Consider the following 15,225-nt stretch of genomic DNA (forward strand, 5'->3'; position numbering starts at 1 on the left):
AGAAACTTATTTGCTCACAGCTCCTGAGGCTAGAAGTCCAAGATCAATATGCCAGCGGGGTTGGTTTCTGGTGAGACTTCCCTCCTCGGCTTATAGACAGAGCACCTTCTGGCTTTCTGGCTATGTCCTCACCTGACCATTTTCTCTGTATGTGTTGGTGGCAGGGGTGGTTGAGAGACAGAGACAGAGACCAGTCAATCTCTTGTACGCTTCCTTTTCATTAGCACACCAGTTCTATCAGATTAGGGCCCCACCCTTATGACCTCATTTTACCTTAGTTACCTCCTTAAAAGTCCTGTCTCCAAATACAGTCACACTGGGGGATTAGGACTTCAATATACAAATTTGCGGGGGTGGTATGTAATTCAGTTTATAACGCGGTGTTAATGTATTTTTAGTATCTTTTGATTTTTTGGCCTAACCTGGTTAGTTGGAAATTTGGTATTCGCATGGGACCAAATGTGGCAAATATCTGTATTTTTTATTTCTTTTTTTTTTTTTTACATCTTTATTGGAGTATAATTGCTTTACAATGGTGTGTTAGTTTCTGCTTTATAGCAAAGTGAATCAGTTATACATATACATATGTTCCCATATCTCTTCCCTCTTGCGTCTCCCTCCCTCCCACCCTCCCTATCCCACCCCTCCAGGCGGTCACAAAGCACCAAGCAGATCTCCCTGTGCTATGCGGCTGCTTCCCACTAGCTATCTACCTTACATTTGGTAGTGTATATATGTCCATGCCTCTCTTGCGCTTTGTCACATCTTACCCTTCCCCCTCCCCATATCCTCAAGTCCATTCTCAAATATCTATATTTTTTATTTCTGTGAATATTGAGGCTTAGTTCAATTTAACCTGTGGTACTTAGCATAAAGTACTATCCAACCCTGAGATATTCTAATAAGCAAAAACATTATATCTAAATGTCCTACTTTTCTTATAATGTAGTCCAATTTGTTAGTACCAGTAAAGTCTCAGTCCTTTACAGGGTAATAAGTGTCCCCCTTCCTCCCACTCCCATTTTACAGATGGAGAAATTAACATACAGAGAAACTGACTTGTCAGAGGTCAGAGCAAGGTATTGGTGGATCCAGGGGTAAATCCCAAACCTCTTAACTCCCTGACCAGTTTTTAGTCCATTGACTATGCAACCTAGCGGTAAGTATATTTTTACCCCATCCTGGAGGTAAGAGGGGTTAAGAGACTTGGCAAGGAGTGAATTTAAGGAATTCCTCACTACTAATTATGTCACTCGTTATCTTTTTCTTTTAACCATGATGTCTTTTTTGTCATTAGCATCAGTTTTCAAGGTTGTGAGAGGAGGTTGGAAGTTTTGCTTTTTAAATACCTAAAAATATTTCTATAACAGTTCAGCCAGACTAGAGATTATTATTAAGAAAGGAAAGAAAGGAAAACTTATTATTTAATGAATTTGTTCTCTGTGTTAGGCACTGTGCTAGACATTTTGTATTATATTTCTTAAATGTCATTAAAACTTGTCATTTCTGGAAGGTATGCATTCTTCCCTTTTTTATAGTCACTTTTTTACTAGTATTAGTTGAATTTAGTAGAAAACTACCTTACAAACGTCAGGGTTTAGATTCTAAATAAAATTTTAGTATTGTAGAAACTAAGAACCTTATCAGAAATCTTTAAAGATAAGATCTCTTTATGTTTAAGCACAGTTTTCTAGTTTGTTGTGTCTTAACCCTTACTTGGTTTTTACTTAGGTGGGATGACTTGTTTTGTCTGAGATTAAATCAAGCTTGCTCTTCCACTTGACACAAAATCATATTTTCTGTAAAGCCTTTTCTTCTACCTCTACATCTGAAATAGTTAGAATTCTTTTAATTACTAAGCAGGTTGAACAACCAAGCCATGTGGAAAACAACGGTTTAATGAGCCTCCAGAACCAAGATCCCATGAGCCATTAGTGTATTCTCTCCTCCATCCCTCACCTCTGCTTCTTGCCCATTGGCTTCTTGCTTGTAGATCTGCTTTCTCAGATATAGTAAAAATTATAGCCACTGACATTGACCACATTTCACTTTTCTTATCATACACTTGGCATGCCTTCAGCTGCAGCCACATTGAACTACAGTTGGACAACATGGCACTGTCCAATAGTAATACAATGTAAGTCACATATGTAATTTAGATTTTTCTAATAGCCACATTGCAAAAGGTGAAAAAATAAGGGGGGATTTAATTTTAGTAATATATTTTATTTAATCTACTATATCTAAAATACTATTTTGACATGTAACCAATATAAAAATACATAATGAGCTATTTTGTATTCCCTTTTTAATACTCAGTCTTCAGAGTCTGGTATATGTTTTACAGTTACGGTAAATGTCAATTCAGACACTAAAGTTTTATCAGAAATACTTGATCTGTATTTAGATTTCAAAAAAATCTATCGTTGAAAAACTAGATTCTCATACCCAGTTTTGTTCCAAACACACTTAAAAAATTTTCCCAATAACTGCACCAAATGTCAATTTTTGAATTTAAGTTAATAAAAATTAAAGCAAAATTAAATTTACTTCCTTAATGACACTAGCCACATTTCAAGTGCTCAGCAGCTGCATATGGCGAGTGGCTACCATGTTGGACAGAGCAGGTCTGACATAGTGTTTCACGGCATCATTTCTTTCCTTACCTAAAATAATTATGAAAAATTTTAAACACAAATTCAGTTATGATACCCTAATATCTTTTGTCTCTGTCAGCAATTTTTAAGCCTGATCAAGTTTGTAATCTTTATTCATGATTTAGAGAAGAACAAACATTAACAGTTTACTAGAAAGACTGGCGACATCACACCAGGAGAAAATGCAAACACTTGGAGTGGGACACTGGCCAGTGTGACTAGAGTGTAGTGGAAAAGGGAAAAGTCATAACAGACAAGATCACAGAAATGGCAGTAGCCAGATCCTGCCTAGCTTTGTAAGGTACCCTTCACTCAGTGGGAAGTTATTTGAGGTCCTTAAGCAGATAAATGACATTATCTGTCGTGTGTTTTAAAATGCTCACTCTGACTTTTCTGTGGAGAATAGGTTGGAATAGGGCAAGAGTAGAAGCAGGAATACAAGTTAGCAGGCTGTTGTAACAGTCCAGATAAGAGATAATAGTGACTTAAACTAGAGTGTGAGTGGTGAAATTAAGAGCAGTGGATGGATTTGGGATATGGCCCGACAGAAACTACTGATGGATTGAATTTGAGTGTAGAGGAAATAGAGACATCAAGGATAATTTCAAGGATTTTTAGCTTGAGGAGCTAGGTGATGGAGATGCCATCTCCTGGTTTGGGGAAGACAAAAAGGAGAACAGCTTGGCAAGAGATAGGGTTCTGTTTCAGCCATGTTAAATTTGAAATATCTGATTGATAACCATGTAGAGGTGGCCTAAAGGTAGTTGTACATATATGTTAAGCATAGAATTCCAAGAAGAGGCCAGTGCTGGAAATATGAATTTGGAAGAAATCACAGTGGAGTGGTGAGCAGTAAAACCCTATTTGAATGAAGACATAATGTGAGTAAGCGAGGAGGCAATAACTTATTGCCTTTAAGACGACTCTTAATTTCCCATGAAGGAGAGCAGAGAAATTGAAAGATATAGCAGGAAGCATATAAGTGGAATTAAGAGAATGTTGGGCGAGAGCATGTTTGTTTGGGGTTTTTGTGTGTTTGTTTTGATAGGAGATGATGGAGCAGTAAGAATACTGATGCAAACGCTCTGTTAGAAGTGAAATACTTGCAAAGTCCTTAAGAGGATGAGAGGAAATGGGATCTGGAGAAAAATTGTAGGGTGGACTGTTGATTAAAAACAGAGACGCTTCATCCACAGCAGCAGAAGAAAAATCAGAAAGAATGATGAATAAGTAGATTCATTCCTTCACCAGATATTAACTGAGCACCTGCTTCTATACTATGCTTGGGGATATACCACTAAACAAGATCAAGTCTGAATCTTCCTGAAATGAATGGCATATAGAAGGTTCATATTATTTTTGTTTTCTCAGTGAACGCTGAATTAACGTCATCCCCTAAGAGTGAAGGTGAAGGAGGGAATATTTGTAGCATGAGGAGAGAGAAAAATATATGAATTTATTTTTTTGGAAAGGAGAAAAGCAAACATAGTAGGGAAATGTGGCTTGATTTCTGGACAGTGTTAAGTAAGTAGCATTTGAGAATTGTAGCCATGAGTTTAAGGTGAGACCAGTAAGCTTGCACTTGTTTTTCTTTAGCACTCGTGAGCTATTGGACTAGGCATGATATAGGTGGATAAGTGGTTTTAACCAGAGATAGGGTTGAGGCTTTACTAGGCAAGTTTCACAAAAAAAAAAGAGGTGGGAAGGAGTTAAGAGTATTTGCCATGGAGTGATTTTAGTGAGGAACCATGGAAACTGAGCTGGGTAAGAAGAGAAGTGAAAACATGATGGGTAAATAATGGTGAGAAAGTGGTGGGGTCAGTAGGTGAATCTAAATTTTCAAACAAGGAAAAGGTATAGAAGTAATATATACTCTGTATAGAAAATTTGAAAATATTTGAGGTGAGAAAGGGGAGAAAAACAGTACCACCATCCAAAGATAACCATTTGTTTATATTTGCTGTGTTTACTTTTGTTTTTTTTTCCTGGCGATAACTTTTTAGGGTTGTGTTAAGTTTGCTAGACCTTCCATAACAAAGGCTACAGATTGGGTCATTTAAACAACAGAAATTTATTTTCTTAAAGTTCTGGAGGCTACACGTCCAAGATCAAGGTTCAGCAGGGTTGGTTTTTTCTCCTTGGCTTGTAAATGTCTGTCTTCTCCCTATGTCTTCACATAGTCTTTTCTCTATCATTGTCTCTGTCCAAATTTCCTCTTCTTATGAGGACACCAGTCATATTGGATTAGGGCCCACCCTAAATTTAGATCTCATTTTAACTTAATTACTTCTTTATAGACCCTACCTCCAAATACAGTCACGTTCTGAGGTACTGAGGAATGAGAACTTCAATATGAATTTTGGGGGGGACACAATTCAGTCCGTAACATAGGCGTTGTTTGGTTTCAGTTTTTTACATAATTGTGATTATTCCTTGAATATAATTTTTGATCCCATATTTTACCAGATAATGTTATAACTTAAACATTTTCCCATTTTATTGTTTAGGCTTTGTAAAAATGTAACAGCTGCAAAATACTTTGTCAAGTGACAAATGTATTGCAATATCCTAATCAGTCTTCTGTTTTGAACATTTAGGTGCCCCCTCCACCCCAATTTTTTTGTTATTATAAACAATATTAAAGCTTTTTAAATAAAACCTCTTTTTGTATTTTGGATTATTTCCTTAGACTAGAATCTCAGAAGTTGATTATTTTATCAAAACCTATTGCAACATACTGCTGAATTGGAGAAGTATTGAATCTTGTACTTTCTTTCTACATGACTGTTTTCTCTCTTCCTGCAGTAATAGACTGGAATGATGTTAGAAAACATAAATATGGTCACCTATCAGAGTCAGCATCCCAATATCAAGGTAAGAATAAATCTATTTAGCATGGAAAAATTTAATTTGACATCTCTTACCATAAAACCTTTGTTTTTAGAGGTCTGAGTGTACCAAGAACTCACTGGTTAAAGCAAATATAGTTTGTAGAGGTACCTGTCAAACGCAATATGCTTTGTGTTGAGCGTGAAATCAGGAAATTTAGATTCTGAGTCCAGGCAATCTCAAATTAGCTTCATAGCTTTAAGAACAGTTGTTTATCCTCTCTGGATTTCCATCGTTTTTAAGAGTAAGGCAGAATTGGGTGGTGTACTTCCATAACTACTAGTAATGAACTGAGTATCTTTTAAAATGAGAGGATTGAACTACACAAACTCTCAAGCCCTATTTTACCCCAGAACTTCACTGTTCTGTCATTTTGGTGTGTTTGTCATGATGACTTATGCTGTAACATTTTTTTCTTTAATAGAAGCTACTGACATCCTGGAGCTAGGTAAGATATTTTTTTGTGTGTTTCTGTTAAATATGGGGAATTACTAAGCCAGGGATTAGATTGTAACTAGGTAAAGAATTCCATGTGTCTCTGTCTCATGAACTAGTGAATCCTGTGCTCTTGTCTGCCTAATGAGCCCACATAATTCATCTTTGCTGTCATGACAAACTCTCCTTATCAGGAGGCCACAGGCCACGCTAACAAAAAGGGAGAGAGGTGGTTAATTACATGAGTACAAGAAGGAATGGGAACTGAACCAAACTGGAAGTTACTTCTTAATTCACTAAATCCAGAGCTAAAACAAACCCCCATTGTCCATAAATCAGAATTTGTTGGGATTTTCCCAAAAGAAATTATTCATGAGATATATTGAACTGAAATTAAACCTAAAGATTTTCTAAATTTTTTAACTACATAAAAACTGAAATATTAAAATATCAAACAACAGGAGTCAGACTGATACTGCATTTGGTTTTCATCCCTGAATAGTGTACTTCCGCACTAGGATTTTAGAAATGAAACTAATGTTAATATTTCTCAATCAGCTTTCAGGGTTCCTATATAAATGTCAGTCTTAACTTCTTAGAGTCCTTTAAAATTCCGCATGTTCCTTAAATATTAATATCCTGATACCTTCATTAACTTCTGTTGAAGTATTGTTATATATTTTGTTATTGCAACTTCCTGTGTTCAGCCCTATTATTATCATTTTCTGTTTGCTCCCTCTTTCCTTTTCTTCCAGTAACATATTACTTTCATTGCCCACTGACAAAGAAGGTAACGTAAAGTAGTAGAACACTAGACAAGGAAAGCCAACTTTGCCACTTAGTAACTTTGTGACACTAATCCTTGGTTTTCTGATTTGTAAATGGGGATAATAATCCCATTCTACCTACTTCACAGGGTTGTTAAGAAGATTACATGAGCTAATGGATGTGAAAACATCTTAAAAACTCTCAAATACTTTTCAACTTTGGAGGATTATTATTTTCATTTGTTCAGCGACTATCCTCAGACTTTAAGTCAAATCTTGTGACATTCTTTGAAGTGAAGCATTCTATGAATATGAGCTGAAGAAATGAATGAAATGAAATAATGCAGGTAAAGGGCCTGACACTTGATAAACAATAAATGATAGTCACTTTTTATAATTCCTTAAAACTTTCCTCAAGCTTTCTAAGGTACTGGTGTGTGGTAAAAAGCATGGACATAAGAATCAGACAGGCCTTGGTTCAAATTCCTTTTCCCCACTTACCAGTTTTGTGACTTCAGGAAAGATGCTTAATCTTTCTGAGCCTAAATAAAACCCATCTTACTTAAACCTACTTTTCAGGTTATACTTAACAGGGGAAATATTGAACATAGTATGGCATGGTGCAGGCAAACAGAAGGCACTCAGTGATAGCTGCTGCTGTTTTGGGGTTTGTTGCTAATGTGAACGATAATAACAATTCTAGTTCAGTGACATTTAAGGTATGTTGTGAACAACATATTCTGTTGACAGGGAATTGTGAAAAGTGGATACTCAATTCAACATGAAGTACATAAAGTGATACTAAAATTTGAAAGTATGTTTTTCCTTGTGAGAGTAGAGGTAGCACAGCCAGGCATAGCCTCTGGTAAATTAATCTTGCATATTTCATTTTGTCCATCAAGCATAGAGAGTAGTCCCAAATACCAAACTGAAAGAAAATTCAGTAGATTTTTAGAATCTCAGAGTTTGGAAGAGGCCTTAAAATAATCCAACTTGACTCAACATTTCAAAATCCAGCATTTTGTGTTTCTTGTAAAATATCTTGTCTTAAACTCCCCAAGCAACTCACTTCATATTTAGACAGATATTTATTGGGCCAAAATCTGTTTCTTTGTCAATTCTATTAGTCCTTCCTATAACTTTTAGAGCCTTACGGTATAGGTTTAGCTGGTTTTTCACTCACTGGCCTCTAGTTATTTGAAAGCAGCTCTAAGGACTGCTTTCTCACTGCCACTCTGTTACTTTTCCTAGTTCAAGCAACCATCACCTCATACCTAGATTATTAGAAAATCTTCCTAACTAGTCTTCTGCCTGCAGCCTTACCCTCCTCGAATCCGTTCTTCACACTGCAGACAGAGTGACTCCTCCCACAAACCCTTTTGTGCTTCCTCTTCTCAGTAGTGTAGTATGTGAGACTCTCCGAAACCTGAACACTGCTCTTATCGACAACCTCTTTTCTAAACTGTCTTTATCTACCCAGTAGCCATACCAAAAGATTCAGGTTTAGAACTGCTTTTTCTCACTTCGGGGCCTCCATACATGCTTTTCTCTCTGTCTGAAACAACAACAAAAGAATTCCCTCTCTCTTTGGCTGACTCCCCGCTTATCCTTTTACACTTTAACCAGAAGCTTAGCGGTTACTTCCTGTGGGAATCCTTCCACAAACCCTCCTATAGCACACTCCATCTCCAAGGGTAGCACTTACCCCAGTTTATTACAGTCGGCTGTTTAATCTCTATCCCTCAATAGATTGAAGCTCTATGAGGGCAAGAACAGTATTTTGATCATGGTTGTATCTCCAGCACAGTGCTTTGATACACAATATAAATATTTGTTGGATGGATGGATGAGACTTTGCTTTCTTATTCACGCTAAATGTTCATTATTCCTTCAGCTGGTCCTCATGTGACATGGTTTTGTGTCTCTTCATCACTTAGGTCACCATTTAGGCTTTGCTTTGTTCTATCCCTCTCGAAGTATAGCTCCCAGAACATTTAATTTCCCAGGTGTGATGTGATGTTACTCGTCCAGAAAAGAGTAGGACTATTACTGGTTTGCTTCTTTTCATTCACTCACTTTTCAAACTTTTATGGCGCCTCTATTAAGTTTCAGGCACTGGGTTAAACAGTGAAGATTTTTTAAAGTTCATAAAAGATATCCTCAATCCATAAAGACCTTACATAAATAATTATGATAATATGATGTAGAGAGTATGGAAATAAAAGTGTGAATAGGATGTTATAAGAGATTGGGAATGGTGGGATTTGTTTTGGGAAGACAGGTAAAGTAAAAATTCTTTTTTTGGCTTGGTGTTTTATCTTTAGATGATCCATTAAAAAACGTCAGGCTATTGAACTAAAAGGCCTATGGACCGTGTTTTAAGGATGAACTACTGTATATCTTATAAACTTAGCTTTGGACATTTTAGGATAACTGGGTTTTGTTAGTGCTGGTTATGCCAAAACTAAGTAATCATTTGAAAGTGCCAAGAAAACCTAGTGTTGAGGGTTATGAAAAGGACTTGCTCTATTTAAATTGATTGTAAAATTATATGAAACAAAGTGCTCCTGGTGCTGGAAGAGAGTAACTGATGAGAGGAACAGAATACAGAGTCTAGAAATAGATCCAAGTGTATATAAGAAATTAATATAATCAAGGTGACATTTCAAATCCGTGGGGAGAAGATGATTTGTTCAATAAGTGAATTTGAAGCACATTTATTGAACAAAAGTGAAAAGGAAAGCTGTATCTTTGCCTCATTTGTCTCACAAAATAAATTCCAAATAGATCAAACATTTAAATGTAAAAAAAAGAAACTTTAGAAATCCTAGAAGAAAACATGGGTTACTATTTTTATAATACTGAAGTGAGGAAAGCATGATATGAAATCAAGAAGTCATAAAATAAAAGACTGAGAAATTTAAGGGCAAATCCTATCAGACTGAGACAAGTGTCTTCAACATATATGACAAAGGACTAATATATCTTCAATCTACAAAGAACTCTTAGAATCTGTGAGAAAACAAAAGAATACCTCAGTGAAAAATGGCAAAAACAATATAAACTAATAAGGCTAAAAAGATCTTCAACTGTATTAGTAGTCAAAGAATTGCAAATATAAGTGTAACAGTGTTTTGTTTTTGCACTGATAAGATTATCAAAATTATAGAAATTGTTAAAACAGTTTTAGCAAGGATATAAGAAACATACTCTGATGCACTATTGGTAGGAATTCTGTTGTATCAAAACATAAAATATGCATACTCTTTGACCATTAATCCCACTCTTAGGAATTTGCCCTAAGGACATAATCTTAAAGATGTTAACGATATGTACACAAAGGTGCACATCAAAAATTAGAAAACAGTGGGGCTTCCCTGGTGGCGCAGTGGTTGAGAGTCCGCCTGCCGATGCAGGGGACACGGGTTCGTGCCCCGGTCTGGGAAGATCCCACATGCCGTGGAGCGGCTGGGCCCGTGAGCCATGGCCGCTGAGCCTGTGAGTCCGGAGCCTGTGCTCCGCAATGTACGGCAAAAAAAAAAAAAAAAAAATTAGAAAACACTTAAATGACCATCAATAGTATTTAACAAATACTTTTGTTATGTAAATTATAGTGCACATAAACAATGGACCACTTTTCAGGCAGTAATCTTGGAGTCCAATTTCTGATCTAAAGACTATGATTGTCTTTACTGCTCTTAAGAATTTGGGTTCCACACTTTAGGTGGAACAAAGTAGAGTTCTTGTAGAGGAATGTGGACAGAACAATAGCCAGCATGAATGGAGGTGCCTGACATAACCATGTTAAATTAGGAGCAGTTGAGGGATTTGGGACATATTTAGGGGATTAGATATATTATGTCTAGGACCAGTGGGTAAAGGTTAGAAGATGGCAGACTTTGGCTGATTCTGACGGTTAAAAATCTATCCATTTGTGCTATTGAACCATAGCCAAATAATGAGTTTCTCATCATTGGAATTATTTAAGCAGAGGCTAGAGGGACCATTCACATCTCAGCTTTTATATCACCTCATCAAGATGCCTTTCTTGACCATCCTGCTTAAAACAGCACACACACTCTCTTTTTCCCTCTTACCTTGCTTTATTTTTTCTTTATTTGAAAAGGGCCAGAAACTGTACAGTTATTATCTGGTGTCCCTGTTACCTTCTGGACCAATTGAATTGTATTTATTTATTTATTTATTTATTTATTGTCTCTCTTCCCCTTTACAATGTAAGCTCCATGTGGGCAGAGATTTTGGCTGTTTTGTTCTTCACTGTATCACCTGTGCCTAGAACTGGGCTTGGCATATAGTAGTAGTTGCACAATAAATATGTGTTGAATGAGTGAATATTAGAGAAAGGGATTAATGCGTTCAGCTGCTGGATCTCTTGTGCTTTACATTTTAGGGGACTTCTAATTTTTTAAGGTACTTCTATGCAGCTTGTAAGTCTCCTCAGGCAGGGATCTTATTTCCTAATAATAAATGTAACTATCATGTGGTATGTTTGTTATAGTTTATAAAACACTTTCATAAGCATTATTCAGCCATACAAATGAGATGACTGGCTTTCTCTCATCTGTAAGGTGTCAGCTCAGATGTTTCCTGTGTAGAGCATCTGTCCATAACTTCACCACCTAAGAGGGTTCCCAGTCTCTATCTGTCACATCACATTATTTTATTTCCTTCAAGTACTTATCACTTATTACCTTATTTAGTTGTTTGTGTATTAATTGTGCCTCATCATGCACCAGAATGTAAATTCCATGAGGGTAGGGACCTCCTGCCTTATCCTAGCACTTAGAAAAAGTGTCTGGCACATAGAGGATACTCAAACATCAGTTGAATGAATAATTGAAATCACTCTGTAAATTATAAAATATCAGTTAATAATGTTAATCTTCACAATAATCCTTGACCCAAGTATGGATTAGATTTCCCTGTTCTGCATTCTCAGGGCAACCTGTACTACCTCATTAACTTAAATTTATCATAATTGTGCCAGATTCTTTGTGTTATTATTTATTTAATACTACTGTTTATCTCTAAACTGCAGGCTCCATGAATTTCGGAACCATGTCTATCTTGTTCCCCTAACATTTAACACAGTGCTTTTGCACTTAGAAGGAGTTTAATAAATATTTATTGAATGAATGAGTGTGTGTACAATCTTGTGGGATATTGTCTCTGTCTTTCAGATGAGTAAACTGATGCTTGGAAGGATTAAGTAATTTATTCAAGATGGTTAGTTATAGAAACAAGGCTTTAACCAGCATCTTCTGACTCTCAATATCATTCTTTCAATTACACTATTAGTTTCTAGGCATAGAAGTTAATCAGTACTACGTAGGGAGCCTTTGAAAATACAGATTCTCAGACCACACTCAGAGACTACTGAATGAGGACCTCTGAAGATGGGTCTCAGAACTGTATTTAAAGAAAAATTATTTAGGATATTTTGATAGTAAGTAGCATTTGAGAATCAATATTATATCTTAGGGGTTGGCAAACAACTATTTGGGGACCAAATGCAACCCACTGCCAGTTTTTATAAATAAAGTTTTAGTGGAATGCAGTCATGCTCATTCAATTACATATTGTCTATGGCTGTTTTCATGCTGCAACGTACAGGTTGAGTATTTGTGACAGAGACTGAATGGCCCAAAAAGCATAAAATTTTTTCTGTCTGCCCTTTAAAGAAAATTTGCCAACCCCTGATCTATATTTTATTGCCTGTCCTATTTCTTTTGTGATATTTTAGTGCTTGGTGATGTGGTAGACATGTTTGGCTTCATTATGGGACACTATAATAGGTGCTCAGATATTCTTATTGAGTCAATAAAAATTATTTGGCAATTTACCTGATAATAAGGGACTAAGCTATAAATAGCCTAAGAATCAAATTTAAGAAAAGTACTAATCTAGGTATGGTTCAAGCAAGTGAACCCTCAACAGGGGGTGAACTGCTTTTAACAAAGAGATTCCTTTTCATTCAGTTGGTAATAGGGTGCTCCCTAAATGGTAGAAGATGTGAGATTTCTTACCTATATAATAGGGATTGGTTTCCATAATTGATATGTGTAATAGAGAACTATAATTCATACCCTAATTATTTTGGTATCCCGATGCTGCTATAATTCCTAAAGCCAAAGTCTTTTGGATGCTTTTGGTCAGAACGCAAACTTATACAAGCAACCCAGGACTGACCAAACCTCTTCCTGCACTTTCCTTATACAGTAGCTGTTACCCACATGTAGGTATTTAAATTTAAATTAGTTAAAATTAAATAACATTTAAAATTTAATTCCTCACTCACACTAGCCACATTTCAAGTGTTCAGTAGTGACATGTGTCTAGTGGCTACCTTATTGGTCAGCACAGATACAGAACATTTCTATTATCACAGAAGGTTTTAGTGGGCAGTGCTGCTATAGATGCCAGAGTTCAAGAGCTGCAGTCTAGTCAAACCCAAGACTTACTATTTGACTTATTTATTTGTAAGAATGGAAAAATAATTTTTAATGTTTTCTTTTTCTAACAGCCAATAGTGATGAAAGTATTCAGTCTTTGCTTTAGAGCCATCTCAGCTAAGAGCAAACGCTTTATTAAATTCTGATAAGCTCTTTAATCTTGACTCCAGGAAATACCCATCTCATTTACCCTATGGGCTAACTGTCTATTCAAGATGATTAATCATTGGCGAGTGCATGAAATAGTTCAGAACTGACTGTGATTTCTGGCCAAATCTATTTGGCTTGGTTAGGATGGTGGGAAAGGAACCAGTTTTAAAACAGAAGCTATAAAGTCAATAGAGTATAAAGTCTTGGCATCATCTTTGCAGTGATTTAGATTTCATCATTCAGTGACTCGTTTTTATTCCCAGCATCTAGTGCTTTTTGCATGGCCCAAAGGGGCCCTGTGCTGCTCCACTGCAGAGGAAGCTTCAAGAAATGCTGGTTTGCTACAGTGTTTTAGCTTGTGAGAGTCTCTGGGACCTTCCCTGCTCCATCATGGGGTCACCTCTAGGTGGGTATTAGAGGGAGATTCGTAACTGATTTAACCTTTAATAAAGAACTTGGTAATCTTTTGTGGTCCAGTAAGATATGTCTTTAATAGCCTATCCCTTAAAATGTTTTCCCTGACCCCAATAAGTGTCACCTTAAAGATTGTTTCTCTAGCACAGTGTTCCTCAAACTTTGAGAGGCCCTAAGGCCACTTCAAGAGGCTAAAAGATTCTGTAAATTTCCCAACCTATTCTTAGTTACTGTCATCAGAAATGCTTCTGAGTATCTACTTTTCTCTAAATTAACAGATCTTTGTCATTTTGCACCTCAGAGCAATGCGACAGTGGCAGGGATAGGAATGGGTTAGGGGTGGGTGAGAGAGAAACAGTTTTTAGAGTGAGTATTCAAGTATAATCTCACTCATTCTGGCTTTTCCTGCCCTCAACAACTCGTCTTACCCAATGTCTCAAGATAGTCTCTTCTTTATTCTTTCTGATCTGAGATGGTAGGATTCAACCACATTAGGTGTTAAAAGCAATCATTTGATGGCAATAAGGAACCTTGACAGGAGTCAGATTGTTCAGAAGGAATCTCCTCACCCACTTTCTGCCTCTCCTGTTCTGTTTTCCATGAGCTTCCTGGATACTTCTTTGAGACACTGGTATGACTTGCTCTAGCATTATGGATCACTTTAGGGACTAACATGAAAAACACCTCAGGTCATCTTAGACTGTGATTTAAAAACATTGATCTAAAATGATCCACTCAGGTCACCTTGATTCTTCCCCTTAATACTCCTTTGAGCCCAAACAGGGCAAAATAAGTTTTCTTATGCTCCAGACGAGTCTGAAAATAGCCTAATGTTTAGTGTAGGTTACAACCTGAAAGCATTTTTTAGGAGGTTGACTGTGATAGAGATTTCTATTTCCTTTACAGGTCATTTTACCTGGGACAAATACCTAAAAGAAACATGTTCAGTCCCAGCGCCTGTCCATTGCTTCAAGCAGGTAATTGATTCTCAACATCTTTAGTAGGTGGGAGGCAAGTAGTCTTTTCTGGTCCTTAAACACGCAAAACATGAGGTGGGAGCCCTTGGGCTTCTCACCTGAAGTCCCCAGAATAAAATCCTATGGGAAGAATACAACTCAAGACTCAAAACTCAGTGTGAGTTTTAGACATTCTCCCCAACTTCATCCCAAGTAACACCTTCTCCATCTCTTCACCTCCTTGAGGCTATTCTGTGTTACTGAAAACAGTCACTAATTTTTACTGCAGCTATTAGTTCAGGCAGATAGGAAACAGAGTTATGGCCCTTAGACAATTCTTGAAAGTGGAGCAGTATTCATATCTCTGTATTCAACTCCCCTGCCACAATCTTATCTTTCCATAAGGATACTGGCACTGAATCCCATGGGGGAGTGTGTTAGGACCTCATCAGAGGACATTCAGAGCTTCCTACATAGGATTAAG

At 36.8% G+C, this 15,225-nt stretch overlaps 1 protein-coding gene across 15 annotated transcripts in view; it reads left to right on the forward strand.

Moving 5' to 3' along the window:
- The window catches only part of SCMH1 (Scm polycomb group protein homolog 1), a 189,845-nt gene that overhangs the window by 51,155 nt on the left and 123,465 nt on the right, over positions 1–15,225 (forward strand). For 6 of the 15 annotated variants that reach the window (XM_033836969.2, XM_033836948.2, XM_033836984.2 and 3 more), the window contains exons 3-5: positions 5,463–5,531; positions 5,971–5,994; positions 14,692–14,762. In XM_033836969.2, coding sequence (XP_033692860.1) covers positions 5,463–5,531; positions 5,971–5,994; positions 14,692–14,762 — 164 coding nt within the window. Of the gene's footprint in view, positions 1–1,029; positions 1,160–5,462; positions 5,532–5,970; positions 5,995–6,897; positions 7,096–13,634; positions 13,778–14,691; positions 14,763–15,225 lie in introns of those variants that run through there. The other 9 variants (XM_073791299.1, XM_019938012.3, XM_073791333.1 and 6 more) reach the window with 7 other exon arrangements.

This window comes from Tursiops truncatus, chromosome 1 (genome assembly GCF_011762595.2).
Source record: "Tursiops truncatus isolate mTurTru1 chromosome 1, mTurTru1.mat.Y, whole genome shotgun sequence".
Classification (NCBI taxonomy): Eukaryota; Metazoa; Chordata; class Mammalia; order Artiodactyla; family Delphinidae; genus Tursiops; species Tursiops truncatus.